This window comes from Prinia subflava, chromosome 24, assembly GCF_021018805.1.
Source record: "Prinia subflava isolate CZ2003 ecotype Zambia chromosome 24, Cam_Psub_1.2, whole genome shotgun sequence".
NCBI classification, from domain to species: domain Eukaryota; kingdom Metazoa; phylum Chordata; class Aves; order Passeriformes; family Cisticolidae; genus Prinia; species Prinia subflava.
In genome coordinates, this window is record NC_086270.1 from 1,462,579 (window position 1) to 1,481,950 (window position 19,372).

The following is a 19,372-nucleotide window of genomic DNA, read 5'->3' on the forward strand; positions in this document are numbered from 1 at the left end:
TCACCAAGTCCAACCCAACCCACCGAGTCCAACCCAACCCATGGAATCCAATCCAATCCATGGAGTCCAACCCAACCCATGGAATCCAACCCAACCCATGGAGTCCAATCCAACCCACCGAGTCCAACCCATGGAGTCCAACCTAATCCATGGAGTCCAATCCAATTCATGGAATCCAACCCATGGAGTCCAACCCAACCCACCGAGTCCAACCCAACCCATGGAGTCCAACCCAACCCATGGAATCCAATCCAACCCACTGAGTCCAACCCAACCCACCAAGTCCAACCTAACCCATGGAGTCTAATCCACCCCATGGAGTCCAATCCAACCCACTGAGTCCAACCCACAGAGTCCAACTGTACTACAGGATTAATTAACACTGACAAAACTGCAATTCCTGTGCATTAATCCCAGCTCTAACACGAAGAAAAGAAGATAACAACCTCACATTAAGGTTTAGCTCTCATATTTTTCAGATTCTGCACTGCATTGGTGTATAACTCTGAACTTCATGTAAAGTGTCAGCCAGCTCTTTTCAAGGTTTAGTGAGACAAAACAATCCTTTTCCAGCCCAAGGACACCACTGCAGCTTTGGGCCCAAAAATTATAAACAACAGCGAATTGAGGGGAGCAAAGTGGGAGGATGGGACTTGATAACCTGGAGCTGTAATTGGACAATTAAGCCCAATATAGAAATGGACCAAAACTTATAAAAATGGGAAAGCTCCTGACTCAGAGCCCATCTTGTGTCCATCTCGGGTAGAGCCACGGCCATGCTCTTGTACTGCCCAAGGGGTATCCTTAAAGGCCTTTTTAAATAAATACTTCTTTATTATATTATACTTTAACACTGCCTACCCTCTGTGGGTGCTTCCACCAGCACCCCTGAGGTGGGAGGTTCAACATCAGGGCCGATTCCTCCCCGAATTCCAGCAATTCCCCGGAGTGCAGAGCTGTGCCAGCACCTCCTCCCTCACCACCCATCCCTCAACCATTCCCTGTTTTCTCCACTGTGCCGGGGGGGAGTTTTTCCCTCTTTTCCCTCCACTCACCTGCCCGGGTGGTTTTGGCACCTGTGGAGACTGGTGAGGAGCTGTTACTGGTGTCCCCAGCCAGGGAGGTCCGGCTGGAGTGGAAGGTGGGGCGTTTCAGCTTGCTGCCCGCCGAGGGCGTCACCTTGGGGGGAAGCACACACAGGACATGTCCTTCAGCCCTCACCTGCACCGTGACCTGCACCACAGCCCAGGTCAGATCCTCAGCCAAAATCTGGGCATTTAAGGAACCCCCATCTCAACCGTCAGGGAGGGCACAAGGAGCCGTTTCAGCAGTTCATAAAACAAAGGGAAAATCCCCAAAATTTGGGGGTTTGTGAGCTGCGGGCTGATGGAAGGGAATTTGTTGGGGAAAGGAAAATTCCAAGCAGAGCTGTTAAGAGACAGCATCAGCTGGCCTTGAAACCTCCTCCAAGGGAATGTGGAATATGGAAAGACAGGGATTTTAGCATCCAAGCAGCTCAGGAGCATTTTGGAAGGTCAAGTCCAACTCGAGACCTTAAACAGCACAACCCATTGTGGTGGAGAGGAGCAGGGACACCCTGGTGCTGATGCCCACACCTATCCCAGTGCCCAGAGGGAGCCAAACTGGAAAAGTGATGGGCAGGGCCACAAAACCCAGCAGATCAGCTCTGAAACGGCGCCTTTGCCCGACCTTTGAGATACTGGAGGTGCAGCTGGTGTGGGGTGAAGCAGCACAAGAGGCAGCTCCGCTCCTGCCCGCAGCAGGAAGCCAAGGGGAAGGTGCCAGCAGGGCGAGGGCACCTGGATCCAGCTGGAAAAGGCAGCTCCAGTTCCTGCTCACCATCCCAAGCTCTGGGTTTGGGGCAGTGCTGCTGGTTTGTGGTGTCCCCAGCCCTGGGGGTTTTAGGGGTGCTGCATCCCTGGGGACACAGATCCCAGACAGCACGTCCCACAGAGCTTTAAAGCAAGAGCTGAGGGGTTTTCCTCCATCCCCTGTGATTTTGTGATTTTTGGGAGCCTCAGAAATGTTGGGATGTGATGAAACTGGAGCTGCAGGGGGAGGGGGGCAGCTGAGGGAATCAGAATCCATTAACACGCGATTTTCGAGGTACCATTGCCATCATCAGAGATTTCGATTCTCATCCTTGATCCTACTTTAGAATAGGCAGCAAGCATCGATTTGGGGCAATCGGGGGAGTTCTCCTGACCTCCTGGTGAATCAAATTAATCCATTTTCCACGTGGAAGCACCGCTGAGCAGGACACAGTTACCTCACCAGCACAGTGAACCACTGGGATCTACCCAGTGCTTCTCATCGCCCGCTCCCAAGGGCAGGAAAAGTCCACGAGGAGGCTGAAAACTTTAGGGAAACCAAAGCCTCAGCCCAAATTCATCCTCCTGGGAGCATCAAGGCGGTGGCTGGGCACACCAGGCGTGCTTCAACACGGTGATAAACACAAGCTCTCCAGAAAACTGAGGCGCTGTGGTTACGGCGCATGCGCTGTAGCTGATTTTCAAGTCTCAACTCGGCTGCTGGATTTCAATTTTTTTGGGAAGCCAAACGCGGCCCCCTTCCAATAAAACTCAGAAAATTAATATACTTTTCAAAGCACAAAAGGATTAGCACGGTTTGGAGGCAGGTGAAGGTGAATTGAAAGCGTTGCGCTTCGCTCTGATGCCGATATTTAGATTTTAATCCGAGTTGGAGACCCATGAAAAACGCCAACAGTGGGAGCGTTAGCGGTGCTACAAGCGCTGCTCTACCACGAGGAAAGCGTTAAGAGCAGGCAGGGGAGTGGGGTGACTCCGTGGCAGGGGCACTCCAGCCTGCCAGCAGCTCCTGGGGGCTGGCAGACCATACTCTACCTCGGCGCTCGGGAGCTGGAAGTCGGAATAATCGAATCCCCTCAGGGGGGTGTTGGCTTTACTGTTTATCAACCAGGGTTTGTCATAACATCGAGAGAAGTGGTGTGGAGTCTGTGGAATGGAAAAGCCAAGGAAGGGGGGGGAGAGGTGGGATGAGTGGTAGAAAAAAAAAATGGAAAAAGAGAAATGGGAGAGTATCCGGAAAACGGCGTGGGGGGGAAACGGCACTAAAATGGAGCGAGGACCAAACAGGAATCACATAAATTAAAATAAAAGAAAAAACCCCAAAAGGTGATGAAATAATGGCATGGTGGGGAAGGAGAGATGAGGGGTGATGGCTTCCTCCTGACACCACGGCCCTGCCTTGGCGAGTGCTGGGGACCCTCCTGGGGAGCCACAGGGCTCCAAACCTGGGCTGGACACCTGGAAACCTGTCCTGCAGCATCCCACCCCCATCCCACCTGGACACCAGCCAGCACCTTCTAGAACCCTCCTCAAGCCCTCAATCCCCAGCCTTCCTCCTCCCTCCACTTGCTGCAGCTCCTCCTCTGGGTTTCGGAGAGCGGCGGCTCCTAAAGGGAAGGGGAAGCTCCGGCCCTGCTGCCCACCTTGGCTCCGCTGGCCGGGGTGGCCGGAGAGGAGGGCATGGAGGCGCAGCTGTGGTTGCTCTGGCTGGCGCTGGAGCTGGAGCGTGTCGGGGAGGCTGCCCGGGAGGAGGGCTTGGAGCGGCGGCCCCGCGAGCGGAACGGGGTCATCCCCTGCGAGGCTCCCTCCGGCAGGATGAACTTCTCCCGCAGCTCCAGGTTGGTCCGTCCCCGTGCTGGAAGGGGAGAAAGGAGAGGAGAGATCAGCTCTGGAGGGACACAACATCCTCCAACACGGAGGTCAGTGGGCTCCGGGGCTGGGAGCAGCTTCCTTGGGCTTCTCCCCACACCCATCTCCAGGGGTTCTCCTGCTCTGCCTTAAAACCACCTCGTGCCACGGATCAGCTCTTTGAGAAACTGGCTGATTAAAAGCTGCCCTAGGGCCAGGAATTCCCACTGGATGCTCTGCTCCTCTCTTGTGGAGAAGCATCCCCATGGCCTTTAAACTCACCATGTCACAACAATGCGATCTTTAACGTGGCTTAAAAAACAGCAAAAGCAGCTTTGAAGGGTTGAGGTTCTTGAGAACCTGAGAGAGATTCTGCTCTCTTGCAGCTCTGGGCAGCTCTCCATGGATTTTTTGGGGAGACAGGAGAGAAAACCACCTTCCCAACTTTTTCCAACCAGCCACGAAAACAGACTTTTCAAAAACTTTCATCCAAACGCCTCAAAGAGCTGGAGGGCCTCACTTCGACAAGCAAGGGGCAACCAAGCAGGGAGAAGGTCTGTGGAAGCTTCAGCTGCCGTGTGCCAGAGTGCTCCATGCTCAGGGGTGTTCAAACAGAGCCAGGGCATGCACCGAGCCTTACGGGACACCGGAGCGATTCCGGGGACACCAGAGAGCCAAGAAAGCAATTGCAGGAGGGAAGAGCCACGCTGAGATCACCAAGGGACAGAAACAACCTCGATGTCAGCGCTGCAAAGCTCTGAAGGGTGGAGGAGGAGGAGTGGGAGAAGCCCGAGGGCTCTCCCCGGAGCTGGCTGTAAATCATGCTGCTCTCAGCAAGAGCCGTCGGGCAGCCGGAGCGCGGAGTGCAGCAGCTTGAACAAGACACACCCGAAGCAATTAACACCCCTGAGAGCCCAGGGAAATGTGGAGCACTCTCCAAAACACGCTGCAGTCCTGGCCAGCCCCTGGCTAATCCTGCTCTGTCCCCTGGTCATGGCTCTTGTCCAGCCCAGTGGCTCTGACCACTGTGAGACCTCAAGGTTTGGGAAGGAGCTGAGCCCAGCTGCACTTGCTGGGGTCTTAAAACAAGGAGAACTCAACCCTTCCCTCTTTCCCTGGATCAACGCTGCCAGGTTTGCTGCAGCATCACCAGATCTGGTGATTCCAAGCTCTTGGTTTGCTCTGGATCTGTTCCCCTGGTCAAAGGGAGCCCCTCCTGCCCATCTGGATAAACGACCCACGCCCTCACCCAGCCACAGCACCCAGACTCCCCTCCGTGGCTGGGAAGGCTGGGATTGCACCAATCCTCACCTCTGCACGGGTCATTCTTCACCAGGAACTCGTCCAGGGCCATCCAGCCTCCGCCCACACGGACCATGACCGTGCTCCGCAGGATACGGACCAGCCGCAGCTGCTGGGAATCGCCGAACTGCGGGGCCAAGGGAAAGGTCAGGGAGAGGGGAACAGCCAGGGGAACGTGGCTCCTTCCCTCCCCAGGCTGCACCAGAGGCTTGCATCCACCTGTTTCACAGCTTAAAACCTTCTCCAGGCTGATTCTTCTGGGATAAATGCAAGGTAATCCCAATTGGTGAGGAGTTTTCTCACCTGGTTTGAAGATTATGCAACCAAGCAAACCCCTTTAGTTTTAAAGGTATTTTTTTTAGAGGAACACTTCTAGAATTTGGGGGTTGGATGGGTTTTCTCAAGTAGAACTGTAATTTTTTTCTCTTTTTTTTTCTTTTCTTGTGAAGGAAATAGAAGGTGGCAATGCCCTGAGCCCCCTGGTGCAGCCCACACGGGAAGGAGCCGGCTGATTCAGCAGGACAAGCCTGACACCTCTGATCACCAGCAAGTCTGAAATCCAGGGATTCCCCTGAGCCTCAGACTCAGCCCCAGCAGCCACCAAGCCCCTGCTGCAGAATTGCCCGGTGAGGATGTTTGGGTGAGTGCAGAGTGATGGGAATCCAGGCTGGAATCCCCAGCAATGCTGATTAGTGATTGCGATGTTCATTAGTGGTTTGAAATGCCTGTGATGTCAAAAAAGTGCACCCCAGATCGAAAGCACGTGTTTATAAAGCTCCCCTAAATCTCCTGGGCACCCAAGGGTGGCTGCCAGGCCTGGGAGGGACGTGGAGAGCCTGGATGTGGCAGCAGAGCCCCTCTGGGATGAGGAGACAGCAGAACCAGGGTTGGGAAGCAAAACCCTCTCCAAAATTATTTTTTAAAAGGGGAAAAAAAACCCCAAACCCAAACAGGAACATTTTTCATGGGTAGAGATGTAAAAAGTAAGAGGTTTAATGAAAACAGAGTGCAAATGGCTGGGATGGGTCAGGCAGGAGGTGACATCTCTGACCCACGGGGACCTGGACCATTGGTGGATGTCCCTGTCCCAGTTAAAGAGCTGTGCTCACAGGCAGGGGAGGGAGCAGGGAAACTTCTCCCCTCTCTCCAGCATCTACATGAGGTGTCCTTCAAGAGCCAACCCCAGGGACGAATAAATTCTCATGATTTTCCAGTTTTTGTTGAAAACATTTCTATAATCACTGCCTAAAAGAAAGCCAGAGCTCTCAGGAGTCATCCACTTCCAACATCCAGCTTTGTTGCACTCTGGGCATCTTTTGGGGCATCTTTTTGGGTGGGCACCATCATTGTTTGTGAAAAAGAAGCTTTTTTTTATCCAGGCAGGGGCAGTGGGGATATCAGAGGGACAGAGGCTGCTCCAGCCCTGTTCACAAGGGGCTGGGCTGGTCTCAGGTCACGACACTCTCAGGATTCATGCAGGTTCTGGGAGAGAGCCTCGCCCCAGGGAGGAGTTACTCAGTGGGAGTAGCAGGGATGAGGGTTTAGTTGTCCTACAGGATTACTGATGGTGATTGCAGCCCAAACCCACCCTGAGCCTGGTGCAGGTTGTACCCCCTGGGCTGGCTGTGCCCCTCAGGAGGACCCAGTGCCACGATTCACCACCATCAACATCCCCAATACATCCAGGAGAAAAACCCGGAGAGAAAAATCACTCCACTTTTGCCAAATCCTGCTTTTCCATCGATTTTTTCTCTTTTTTCTACCCAATCTTTTTTTCTTTTTCTGGGGGGGTGGCACTCCTCTGTACCAGGCTCTGCTGAGCAGCTCTCCCAGATCACATCCTCCCACAGCACCACAGGACAGAGCAGCACCACAACACACAGAGCTACGGTGGTTAAAAAAAAAATTCCAGAGGTGAGAGAGAGGCAGCACCACGAGGTAAAACTGTACCTGATTGCCGAGGAAGAACTACGGAGGGAGAGGAGTTGGAGGGAGAGGGAATGGGGAGAGGGAAAGAAAAGAGGAAGAGGAGGGGAAAGAAAAACAAGAAAAACATTTATGGGATTAACAGTGCAATAATTATGAAATCTGTTAACTGCAGGAGTTGGAAATTTGGGGGGGTTTGGGCTATTTGGGGGGGAAGGAGAAGCTCTGGGAGCCTGAGGCTGGTGCTGCCCCAAACTCCAACATCAACCCCAAACCCAGCTGGGGCAGGCAAGAGGGAATCCTGCCGCCACTTCACCCCGGTGAAGGGTTTGAAACACCACCAGCAGCTCGTTACAAAGAGATTCTGTCAGGAAATTATTCTCCCTGCTTCGGGGAGCCAGCTAAGAAAAACACAGGCGTAAGGTGTTTTTATACACTCATGCAGGAGGGGAACTTCAAGGGCGGCTCCTGCCCGGTGAATGCGGCGTTTCACAGGCCCCGTGCCCCAGAACAGGGACACTTTTATTTTCTCCCAGCTCAGGGAACGCCCTGGGGCCAAGCGTGGAGCTGGGAAAACACATCCCAGCCACCTCTGCCTCACCCCGTGCCAGCCTGGGCACCCCCGGGTGATGCCCCCTCCCTCGGTGGGAAGGGGAGGAGGATTTGGGGAGGTTTCCACCCCTCTCTGCCTTACCCTGTATTTGTTCTCGCCGATCTGCTCCACCTGGAACCTCTTGGCACATTTGCACTGGGCCACTTGCCTGGTGACCTGCCACCACCAACGCGAGAGGTGAGGAGCTGGGATTTTTTTGGGAGTCTCCCCCCTGTACAAATCACTGCTTAAAACAACCCCAAGCAGCCTCTCCTTCTAAAACACGATCACTTCCAACCAATTAATTTGGCTCAGCACCACCAAAATCTGCTTTTAATCTGATTTTTCTGTTCCCCACTGCTTGAACGTCCCCCAACCCCAATAAGCATCCCCAAAATTTGTTTTCAATCTGATTTTTCTCTTCCCCACTGCCTGAACCACCCCCAGCCCCAATGAGCATCTCCAAAATCCGCCTTTAATCTGATTTTTCTCTTTCCCACTGCCAACCTGCAGCCTGAACCTCCCCCAGCCCCAATGAGCATCCCCAAAATCCACCTTTAATCTGATTTTTCTCTTCCCCACTGCCTGAACCACCCCCAAACCCAATGAGCATCCCCAAAATCCACTTTCAATCTGATTTTTCTGTTCCCCCCTGCCTGAACCACCCCCAAACCCAATGAGCATCCCCAAAATCCACCTTTAATCTGATTTTTCTCTTCCCCACTGCCTGAACCACCCCCAAACCCAATGAGCATCCCCAAAATCCACCTTTAATCTGATTTTTCTCTTCCCCACTGCCTGAACCACCCCCAGCCCCAATGAGCATCCCCAAAATCCACCTTTAATCTGATTTTTCTCTTCCCCACTGCCTGAACCTCCCCCAGCCCCAATGAGCATCCCCAAAATTCGTTTTCAATCTGATTTTTCTCTTCCCCACTGCCTGAACCACCCCCAGCCCCAATGAGCATCCCCAAAATCCACCTTTAATCTGATTTTTCTCTTCCCCACTGCCTGAACCACCCCCAAACCCAATGAGCATCCCCAAAATCCACCTTTAATCTGATTTTTCTCTTCCCCACTGCCTGAACCTCCCCCAGCCCCAATGAGCATCCCCAAAATCCGCCTTTAATCTGATTTTTCTCTTCCCCACTGCCTGAACCTCCCCCAATCCCAATGAGCATCCCCAAAATCCGCCTTTAATCTGATTTTTCTGTTCCCCACTGCCTGAACCACCCCCAGCCCTGCTCAGCACCCCTTTTTTTTGGTGCTTCACCTCATCCTCGATCTTGTCAGCGTCCGTGGTGGGTCTGTAGGCGTCCTTGTTGGGATGGAGGGCAGCCACAAACTCGTAGTAGTCGATGTAGCCGTCGCCGTCGCGGTCAAAGATATCAGCCACCGCCGTCATCTCCAGCTTCGTGGTGGGGAATTCTGGAGAGGGAGAAGGGAAGGATGGAAAGGAGGAGCTCCTCAGTGGGGTGCAGGGATGCAGGAGAGCCAGGTTGTTTCTCCAGGGGGGTTACAGGGACTCACTGGAAGCCAGGATGCCGTCGATGAATTCCTGCCGGGTGATTTTGCCGTCCTGGTCTTTGTCGATGCGCCGGAAGAAATCCATCACCCGGGACTTCTTGTGGTTCATCCAGCGCATGTACTTCTTCCTCCAGACGTCGAAATCGAAGTTTGCAAACTCCTTCAGCTGCAAGGAAAACCCGGGGAGGGTCGGTGGGGGAAATCCCGAAGGAGCAGCACACACAGAACCACCCCAACCCCATTTTGGGCCAGCTCCCGGCCCTCCTGAGAGGGTTTATCTGGATTTAAACAGAAAATTTATCCAGAAAATTCCCAAGGAGGGGCTGCCCAAACTGGATTCCCAGCACAGGACACACAGGCAGCACGTGGATTGTGCACCCCACGCTGCTGTGGGGACACACAGGCAGGGAGGAGCAGCACACAGACACACACACACCCCGTCTGCTGGGAATGCTGAGGATGTTTCCTCACCCCAGGGACTTCCCAGAGAGGAATTCCCACTGCCAGCATCACTCTGGGCACGGATCTCCCCTCTCCCTTTCCCTCTGAGCAGCCAAGGAGGGAGTTCTTGCTCATTTTCCAGCTCTACAAGTCCCAGCTTCAGACCCTCCAATTTAATCACCTTTCTTATCTCCCCACCCCAAAAAATACCCCCATGACCCCACCAGCTCAAGCAGCTCACACCAAGGTAAGACAACAATTTTAAGGGGGTTTGGGGGGTTTTGTTTTTGTCTCTCTCTCTCTCTAAACATTCTCGGGGTGAAAAGCAACAAAGAAAAAACATGAATACGAAGGAACTGAACTGACCTACAGCAAAAGCAACAAAAAAACGAAAAAAACCACTCACTTCTGGGCATAGCTGCTTTGTTAAGCGTAAATAAAAACAAAAATGACATTAGATGGTTGGATAAAATAGAGACAGTAATTGTTAAACTAATTATTAAGAGGAAAGCAGGGCCTGGCTGTCATTAACTCTACAGATACGAAATACAGTGGCACAAACCTGGTTAATGTGCAGTTAATTACTTAATTACCAAAGGGTTTTTAGCCTTAATATTTTAGGAATATTTGATTTCTGGGAAGGCAGCAGGAACTGTCTGCAGGGGCTGGGGCAGCACTGATTTAAAATTCTTCTTGCACCTCTCTGGGGGTGAATTCCCAGCTCCCCACCCTGCCCGGGGCTGTGTTACCTCCTCCAGCCTGTCCAGGGCATCGTTGAGCTTCCTCTGCCTCTCCAGGGCCAGCAGCCAGACCTGCTGCCAGCGTGCTGAGAGCTGGTTTATTCTGGGATTCTTCGTTTCTGACTGGGAGATGATGGGCATGCTGGGGGGAGCAGCCTGCCCCAAGGATTTCCCTGGGAAAAAAGGGGGAGAAGCTGTTTGAGGTGCTGTTCATGGGTGCAACAAGCCTGAAGAGCAGCAGTGAAATGTGTTTTGGGTTTTTTATTGGAAGGGAAAAACTCCCACGGCCTTGCTGGCTGCTGTCCCCAGGGATGCAGCGTCCCCAGGGAGGAGGACAGGGTGACAGACAGCTCCACACCCACATCCCCCAGCACTCAGGAGCTCACACCGGACTCTGGCTTCAAGAAACCACAAAAAAAAGACCCCAAAACTTCATCCCAAAGCAACTGCAGAGAGACAGAGAGAGGGAGGAGAGCAGTGCTGGCCCAAGCACCCCCAGGATCAGCACACCCAGCACGGCTCTTTTGGGAAATGCCACCTGGATTCTCCCCTCCTGACAAGGCTCCGCCGCCTTCCTGGTGGCTGTTAGCGCAGGATGCCTTGTTAATTGATAATCAAAGCTAATTAGCTTCCTAGGAACTTCATTTCCTGCCATGCTAGGACCAGAAGCAGACTCACTGTTGCTGCGGGATTTGTCGATGAAGGGCCCGTGGGGAGGCTCCGTCGCTTTTCTTTTGTACGTCTTTGTCACCCGGTCCACGTCTGGCTGTTTCCTTGTCATCTCCTCCATAAAAGACTGTCAAAACACAGAAAGGATAAAAAAACCCTTTGCAATTTCACAGTTTTTTTGCTTCCCAGCCCTTGCTGGGACGTGCCAGGCCTGTAGAGGGAGGTGAGCACCGAGCACCAGCGATTGGGGATTGTGGCTGAGCTGCTGCTTGGATTTGCCAGGGCTGGAGATCATCCCTGGGCTGGTTTTGCTCCAGTTGGGCCCCATGCTGCTTTACCAGGGAATTCCAGGAGAAGACAGTGCCACCTCCACCCAGGGAGGAGGGGAAGCCTCCCTTCCCTCCCCTGCCCTCTCCCGAGCTCAGCTTGGGGCTCACCTGGTGCTCGGAGATGAGCGCCTTGACCTGATCAATGTTCTGGGGCATGGGGTCCTGGTCCCGCTGGATCAGGGTGGTCTCAGCCCACTGGATCCAAGCCAGGAGCTCCTCCAGAAGTTCTGCATTGGCCACCAGCTCGGAGAGAGCCGACTCCAGCCTCTGCTGGTGCTGCTTTGCCCACGTGAGAACCTGTTGGAAGCATGGGGGTGACAATCCAGCGTGGGACACCCGGGGTGGGACCCACCACTCCGTGGCCATCCCTGGAACCAGCAGCAGCCTGGAATTAACCCTGCAGGGGTTAATTAACTCACCTCCTCGAACCTGGCCCGGATGATGGTGATCCAGTGCTTGATGGTGGTGATGCAGTCGGGGTGGCAGGCGCCCAGGATGACCTCGCCCATCCCCACGGCCGCGTTCACGTCCACCCTCTTCTCCTCCACTTTCTTCATGAACTCCTGAAAGCCCCAAAGGAATTATTTGTGGATATTCCACACCAAACACCTCTAAACTTGTGTTTTGGAGCTCCCCCTCACCTTGTGGGCATCGATGAGGGCCTGCAGGGCCTCGGCGTCGTCCGGCAGCGCTCCCCGAAATCGCAGGGACTGCTCCGCTTCCGAGAGCCACTCCAGCAGCAAGTGCACGGCTGTCCTGAACTCCTCAGCCTGCAGCAACAACAGCACAGGCTCCTGTCAGCCCTCCAGCTCCCCAAACAGGCTGCTGGAGTGACAACAGGGCTGGAAAGGGCTTTAAAAATACACCCAAAGGGGAAAAAAAAGCCCTGTTTGGGGCTGGGGTTTGGGCTGTGCTGCACTTCCCTCAGCATCAGCTGCACTGGAGAAGGAAATGTTTTTAAAAACAGCACAAGTGCTGTATCCTGAGCAATCTGGCACCTGGGTAGTTTACTCTGTAAATTGCCTACTTGACGTAAAAGCTGTTTAAGAGCCTTTGACCTTTTTGGTTGGTTTTTTTTGGGTTTTTTTTAGCTTCAGTCGAGTCTCTCTGGACACTGGCAAACACCAGCCTGGCCTGCCTGATCTCTGTTGTGCACACCAGTGAGATCTTCCCATCCTCCCTTCTCAAACCAGCCTTTACCTGCTCATTTTTTTAGGAAAAACACTCAGTAATGAGGGATTACTGCTGGATTGCTTTGCAGGAAGCACTGCAGGGCTGGCACATCCTGCCCGGCCAGGACAAAACCTCTTCCCTTGCTGTGGAACAAACCTGGAGCCCATCAAAGCGCCCCAAGGGAGCTTCCAGGCAGGGTTTTTCCTCCTCACCTGCTTCAGGGCCTGCTCCAGGCGGGTTTGCTTGGACACAGAGAGCTTGCACACCGTGTCCCAGCGGTTGCTCAGCTCCTGCAGCTGCACCTTCACCCACGTGGTGTCGTCCCGGCTGTTCTCGATGAGCTCCCGGCCCGAGCGCTTCAGCACCTGCACCGTCCCCGTGCGCTTCCCCAGCTCCTTCTGGAACACCTGGGGGGACACAGCAGAAGCTCAGCAGGGTTAGGCAGCTCCACTCCTGTTCGCCTTCCCAGTAATGTGGAAGTTGTTCCCATTTTTTGCTGGTTTTTCCCTCTTTATCTGCTGCAGGAAAGCGCGACAGGCACTCCTGCAGCAAAGCACCAACTCTGTGTCTGTTCTCTGGCTCCTGGGGAGGACAAGTCCCACTCCTTGTCCCTTCCCCACCCCACAAGGTCTTGGAGAAGAGCTGGGGAAAGGTGCTCTCACCTTGTGAGCATCCATCAGGTTCATGACCAGGTCCAGGTCCCCATGGACGGGCTGGTCCTCTGCCAACTGGGGCTCCACCTTGTACAGCCAGTCCACCAACGCCTGCAGCGCATCCATGAACTGCCCAGAGAACAGAAGGGCCTCTTCCAGCTTGTGCTGCCTGGAAAACAAACACCCCAGAGAGCTTCCATGAGCAAAACCCACCTCTTTTTGTCCCATCCCAGTGGCCTCCAGGCAGCCCAGGAAATCCCTGTGGCACTGCTGGTACGGCCTCGGGGCCGGGCTCACCTTTCCACAGATTTTCCGCACACTGTGTCCCACTTATCCCGGACTTCTCCCAGCAAATTGTCCAACTTCTGAGTGTCATCTGCAAGCAGGGCTTTTTCTTTGAGGGCTCTGCCTGTCCTGATGGTGGTGTCATACACAGGCTGCTTCCCACCCAGAGTCTTCTGGAACTCCTGGGCAGTGGAGAGAAAATAAAACTACTTCAGAACGCTTGGCTCTAAGGATTCCAAGATTTCCATGGCAATGGGAGGCATGGACACGCTCTTCTCCTGTCCTGGAGGAGGAGATATTGCCCTGCTCACCCTCCCAACAGAGCCCCTTCCACCCAGCACCAGCCTGGCTCGGGCAGAGCTTCACCTTGTGTTTGGAGAGCTGGAGCTTGATCTTGTCAGGATCGTTGGAGATCTCCAGCTCCGAGTCCAGGTGATTCTCTGCATCCTCCAGCCAATCAATCAGCTTCTTCCAGGCCTCGTGGAACTGCAAGGTGACACCAGCAAGCCTGAAACTTCCCTCTGGTGGTGTCCCCAGTGCCTCTGTGCTCCTGGGACCTCCTGCTGGCCCTTCCCTGGGGTGTGCCCCACCCTCCCCACGCCCCTCACCTGCTTTGCTCTCTTCCTGGCATCATCAAGAGCCCGTCCCCGCTCCACGGAGCGCTGCACCACCTTCTCCCAGCGGGACTGGACGCTGACCAGCAGGTTCTTGATCAGCACCACGTCCTGCTTCTGGCTGAGGAACTTCAGCTGGTTCCCGCTCTGGTCCAGCTCGATGATGCGATCCCGGTGCGCGTTCACCTCGTTGGCGAACACCTGCCAAAAACAAAGGGGGTCCCACGTGTCAGAGGAGCCACAGGGGAGGTGAGGAGCCCCCCTGGATCCCCCCAGCCCCGGGATGGAGCCCTTGGGGTACCTTGTGCTCATCGATCTGGGCCAGCACCGCGGCCAGGATGAGGCTGGGGGGCGGCGCGATGTTCAGGCTCTGCTCAGCCAGGGTCAGCCAGTTGATGAAATCCTGGAGGGAGTTCTGGAAGTCCGTGGCGAGGGCCAATGCCTCCTCCAGCTTCGCCTGTGGCAGCGGGGAGGGAGAGAAAGAGAGGAAAAAACACCACACGGAGGGTGAGAGCTGTGATGTGCAGACAGAGGCAGCCTTTGTGCCCCTGCAACAGGAACCTCATCGTCCCCGGCTCTGCCAAGGGGAGGGGGCTCAGTGAAAGGCACGGATTTCTCTCCAAGCAAGAATGGTCCCTGAAAGGGGAGACCTTCCTCGGCACACGGGCAGCTGTGTCACCCCCGGCTCCCTGGGAAAGGGATCTCCGTGGGGACGGGGCTGGGGGACAGGGATGAGACTCTGGTGGCAGCAGCTGCAGCGCTGCAGATTCATTCTGGGCCCAGGCTCTTGTTTTATCTCATCCCTGGCCAAAAGCTGAGGATGGAGTCAGTTCGGAGGAGGGTTTGGCTTGACCAACAAAGCCTGCCTTTGAGAGCTGCGGGAGGCTCCTTCCCACCTCCCTCAATTAACCCAAAACGCCATTTCACTCTCATTTTCTGTGCGATTTAACCAATTCTGATGACTATCTACAAAAAAACCCCACGCTAACAGCTTGACCACCTGAAAAACAGACGGACAAAAAACCCCAAATCCCGACTCTGTGCAGGAAAGCAGAGTGGGAAAACAGGGAGCAGCTGCTGTCAGACCACGGGGCAAGGCTGGATGAATTTTTTCCCCAACATTACCTTTCTTTCCTCCATCTTGGTGCTGACCAGACACCATTTCTGCTCCAGCAGGGCCACGCTCTGCTCCGTCTTCGAGCCGGAGCCGGAATCGTCGCGGTTGAGCAGCATCAGCCTCCCCTTGGCCAGCAGCTGGCTGTACACATCCTCCTTGGCTTTGAGCTGGCTGTACAGCTCCTGCAAAGAGCCACAGGAGAAAAAAGCAGAGGAAAGCTCACAGAGGGAACACGTCGTGCTGCAAAGCTGCAGGTGATGGGAACATGAGGCTGGGGAGTGACAGCAGAGCGACACTTGGAGATGAGGGAAGGTGGTGAAAGCATCCTGATGGTTGTTCCAGGCATCAAGTGCAAAATGATCTGTAAGAGGAGACCAGAGCGGCCTCTTTTCCCCGTCACACACAGAGAGGAGAAGTTTTGATGGTGATATTTGACAGGAACTTGCTGAATTAAAAGCATTGAAAAAAAAAACCAACAGAAAAAAAAAAAAAATCTCCCCTGAGAAATTACCATGTGGGCATTGAGCTGTTCCCGGGCAGTCTCTGGCAGACCTCCTGTGGGTTTGGACGCTGACAATTGGCTCTCCATCCTCGTTAGCCACAGGAGGAAGTCTTCAATCTCACCATGGAAACCCTGAGCCTGTTCAGGAACACAGAATCAGCCCTGGATCAGATGACATCAGCCACCATTGATCATGTGCCAGGGGTAAACGCTGTGTTTGCTTTGAAGGCAGATAAAGAGGCAGAGCTGGATGTGCCAGAGTGTTCAGGAGGGTGAGACGTGGTGTGTCCACAACCCACAGGTGTGCCTGGCCCCCCCTGCGCCTCTGGGCAGGCACTGAACCACAGGAGGCACAGAAAAACCTCCATAAAAAAACCCCCAGTGTTGTCCCAACTCCTTCCCCCCCTTATTTCTCCCTAAAAAAAGGGCACAGCAGCACCCCACTGCACAGGGGGGTGTTCCAACACCTCCTGCTGACCTGCTGCAGCGTGGACTGCAGCTGCTGCTCCCTCTCCTCTGTTTTCTGCAGCACAGACTCCCAGCACGAGTTCAGCTTCTCCAGGCGGTTCCGCAGGCTGCTGGCATCATCCCCTGCGCTCGACTCCAGCAGCTCGTTCCCTGCTTTGTTCACTGTCTCCACCGTGGCTTGGTGGGCCAGGACGTCGTTCTTCAGCACCTGCACGAGGTGGGAGAACGTTGGGCACCTCTCCCAAACCCCCTGTCTGCTCCCAGGGATCAAAACAGCTCAAAGTTTTCATGAGGAATCGAAAACGGGTTGAAAATGCACCTGGAGTGGGAGAATACTCACGTGGTGCTTTGCAAGCTCCACCTCAATGACCTTTGGGTCCCCGTTGATTGGTTTTTGGGCATCCAGCAGCTCCTCGGTGTGGGTCAGCCAGGCCATCAGCTCTGCCAGGGCGTGCTGGAACTGGCCCAGTGCCAGCAGGGCGGCTTCCAGCTTGTGCTGGGCAAGGACAGGGATGGAAAAGGGGAGTTGTAAAGGGCTGGGGAGCAGCGAGTTTCATCTTGTGCCAGCCCTGGTTGCTCACTCTACCTGTCTGTGAGCAATTTTCTCGCCCAAGTTCTCCCAGAGATGTTTGAGCTCTGTCAGTGGCTCCTTGATGATGTCTCTGTCTGTCTCATCCGTAGCCTTTTTTAGCATCAGTTCACCTTGGTGATTAAGCTTTTCCATCTCGATCTGCTGCTGGTAAACCTCCATTTTAAACTCCTGCCAAGACAAGCGGGACAGAAACCAGAAGAGAATGAATCACTGGAGCTCTGTGAGACCAGGAATGGCCACAGAACCGTCCCTGCCCTGCCAGGTACCTTCATCTCGTTCATCTGCTCCTTGACCGTGCTGAGGTCGGTGCCCACGGGGGACATGTTGCACAGTTTGATCACAGCGTTGTCCAGCCAGTCAAACATGGCCTGGAAGGAGCAAGGACAACGTGAGGGAACGGCAAAGTGTCCCCCCTGCAGCTGGTGGGGGGGATAAAGGTGGTCCCTCCACCACCCCACAGGCGTGGAGCTCTGTCAGGGCAGCTCTGGCCTCCCTCTGGCCTCCCCTCATGCTGCTGCTCCCAGCAGGAATCAAGATTTGGGAATGCAATCAGCTTTCTGCTCCTCCTCAGAGCTGCTGGCTGAGCTCAGGCTCCCTCAGAGCCTGCAGACACTCGCCCAGGAGATGTTTCCTGCTTTATGGAAGTGCAAATCCCAGCACAACTCCAGACAGAGGGCTCACAGCGTGCTCCCAAGGCCCACCCACTGCACAGCAGCAGCCCTGCCTCTCACTTGGAGCGTGTCTTGGTACTGCACTGCTGACTGCATGGCCTCCTCCAGCTTCTCCAGCCTCTCCTTCCACGTCTTGTTGAGGTTTTCCCACGCGTTGTTCATCTGCGGGACACGGGATTGCCCACAAAGCTCGTTAGGCTCCTCGACCAGAGCTCCCACTCGCTCTGGTGGTGAAATCAGGTGGGAACCTGATTTCATCTGGAGGGGAAGCTGCTGCCTCTCCCCACCTCATCAATGCTCTTCTTCACTTCTGGCTTCTCAGTCTCGCCACAGGCGAAGATCAGGTCGGTCCCAAGGAGGCGGATGAACTCCAGCTCTTCGTGCAACCCGTCCGTCTCCTCCTTGATGGTCTGCACAGGCACAGCCACAGAAAAAAAACCTTTATCATCAAACCCTCTTCCAAAGCTCCTCCATGAGCAGGAGGGGCTTTTCCTGCTCCAGTGTCCTGCACTTTGGCCAGCAGCCCGAATCCAAACCCCAGGAGCAGGTGACACTGAGAGCAGGTGGCCAATTTTGTCACCAGCACCACCCTGGTGTGCTGCCACCTCTGGGACTAAAATAGGAACATCTGTGTTTAGCTGTGAGCCTGAACTCTCCTCTCTCTCTGTGAAGATGTTTTTTATGGATGTGCTGTTTACAGGAGTGTTTTGTCAGCTCAGGAGTGAGGGTTTTGAGGCTCAAAAGGTGCAAACAGAGTCAGAATGGTCATGAGAAGGGAGCAGCAAGGCTGAACTTAGCAAAGCATAAAGAAACATCCCTGCTCCTCACGGCCTGAGTCAACTCAGATCCACCTGAAATGGATTTTGCCACTTGAAGCAACCAGCAACACACAAATCCAAGCACTTATCCCTGGTGTGACCAAAATCTAAATCTAAATCTACATCTAAATCTAAATATACTCTCCCCACGTCAGCCAGCCTCTGGCTGGGGCTGGGGCAGAGCCCTGCAAGCTCCCACCTCACTCCAGGCAGGTGGGCACAGAGCTCTGAGCACACAGAGCTCCGTGTGCTTCCCCAAACAGCAGCAGAAAATGGGATTTAAGGTGAAGGATGTGTGAAATCCACTTCTGCTCCAAACTGCAATGGAAATAACTCTTCATAATCTGAGTCACCGCCTCCAAAACTGATTTCCAGCCACCTCTGGCCACGGTGACGATCTCAGATCTTCCCAATTTAGCAGATAAGCTGAGGAACAGCCCCATGGGCCTCACCTCTGCTGCTTCCACCTGCTGCTTGATGATGGAGGGGTCAATGCCTGGGCTCTCCAGGTCGTGGACAATGTCCTGGGTGTCCTTGATGGTTGTCAGCAGCGCTGCCATGTCATACCAGAACTTCTCTGCAAGCTCCAGCACATCAAGGAACTTCATTTCACGTTCCTCGGTGCGAGCTTTGATGTCCTCCCAGAAGAAAACCATCTGATCCAACTTGTCCTGGATGACTGTGGAAGGGAAATAAAGCATTCAGCGAAGAAGGGAAACCTACTGACAACACAAGAGCATTTTGGAAACACTCAGAAACAGCCAACAGAATATCCAGAGGGATGGCCAGAACTATCAGAGCAGTAACTCTGGGAGATGCTGAGGGACGTGAGAAACTCCAGCTTGCAGAAAAGCTTTTGTTTATGTGCAAGCTCGGGGCAAATTTGCCCACACACTCTCCCTCCAACAAACCTCTGTTCTGGCCACCTCTAGCATGAAGTCCCTGCTCACTCAGTCCATGAGCTGCCTGTTGAGCTGCCAAGGAAGGTGCCAATTAGTGCCAATCGTGCTGATGGGTTTTTTGTGCTGGGGGATGTCCCTCCCCTCCATTAGACGCTGAATCGACACCAACAAATCCTGTCCCAGGGGCCACCAACAAGAGGCCAGCTGGGCTGAGAAGCCACAAAATACTTTTTTTCTCCTCTGGCTGATGCCAGCCTGTCTGTTTGAGATGAAAGCAGGCACATCCATCCATCATCCATCCATCCATGGATCTATCCATGGATCTATCCATGGATCCATCCATGGATCCATCC

General features: G+C 54.1%; 1 protein-coding gene across 15 annotated transcripts in view; it reads right to left on the reverse strand.

Annotated features, from left to right (window-relative positions):
• Positions 1–19,372, reverse strand: part of MACF1 (microtubule actin crosslinking factor 1) — a 145,181-nt gene that overhangs the window by 2,280 nt on the left and 123,529 nt on the right. For 9 of the 15 annotated variants that reach the window (XM_063418751.1, XM_063418743.1, XM_063418750.1 and 6 more), the window contains 28 exons: positions 18,570–18,796; positions 17,587–17,709; positions 17,360–17,461; positions 16,895–16,996; positions 16,623–16,796; positions 16,377–16,532; positions 16,047–16,244; positions 15,578–15,706; positions 15,075–15,248; positions 14,251–14,406; positions 13,944–14,150; positions 13,702–13,821; positions 13,348–13,517; positions 13,060–13,219; positions 12,610–12,804; positions 11,866–11,994; positions 11,644–11,787; positions 11,333–11,521; positions 10,905–11,022; positions 10,236–10,399; positions 9,049–9,211; positions 8,792–8,946; positions 7,621–7,695; positions 6,951–6,968; positions 5,010–5,127; positions 3,494–3,705; positions 2,886–2,996; positions 1,056–1,179 (listed from right to left, as the gene is read on the reverse strand). In XM_063418751.1, the coding sequence (XP_063274821.1) occupies positions 1,056–1,179; positions 2,886–2,996; positions 3,494–3,705; positions 5,010–5,127; positions 6,951–6,968; positions 7,621–7,695; positions 8,792–8,946; positions 9,049–9,211; positions 10,236–10,399; positions 10,905–11,022; positions 11,333–11,521; positions 11,644–11,787; positions 11,866–11,994; positions 12,610–12,804; positions 13,060–13,219; positions 13,348–13,517; positions 13,702–13,821; positions 13,944–14,150; positions 14,251–14,406; positions 15,075–15,248; positions 15,578–15,706; positions 16,047–16,244; positions 16,377–16,532; positions 16,623–16,796; positions 16,895–16,996; positions 17,360–17,461; positions 17,587–17,709; positions 18,570–18,796 (4,113 nt within the window). The remainder of the gene's footprint in view (positions 1–1,055; positions 1,180–2,885; positions 2,997–3,493; positions 3,706–5,009; positions 5,128–6,950; positions 6,969–7,620; positions 7,696–8,791; positions 8,947–9,048; positions 9,212–10,235; positions 10,400–10,904; positions 11,023–11,332; positions 11,522–11,643; positions 11,788–11,865; positions 11,995–12,609; positions 12,805–13,059; positions 13,220–13,347; positions 13,518–13,701; positions 13,822–13,943; positions 14,151–14,250; positions 14,407–15,074; positions 15,249–15,577; positions 15,707–16,046; positions 16,245–16,376; positions 16,533–16,622; positions 16,797–16,894; positions 16,997–17,359; positions 17,462–17,586; positions 17,710–18,569; positions 18,797–19,372) is intronic. The other 6 variants (XM_063418753.1, XM_063418752.1, XM_063418747.1 and 3 more) reach the window with 3 other exon arrangements.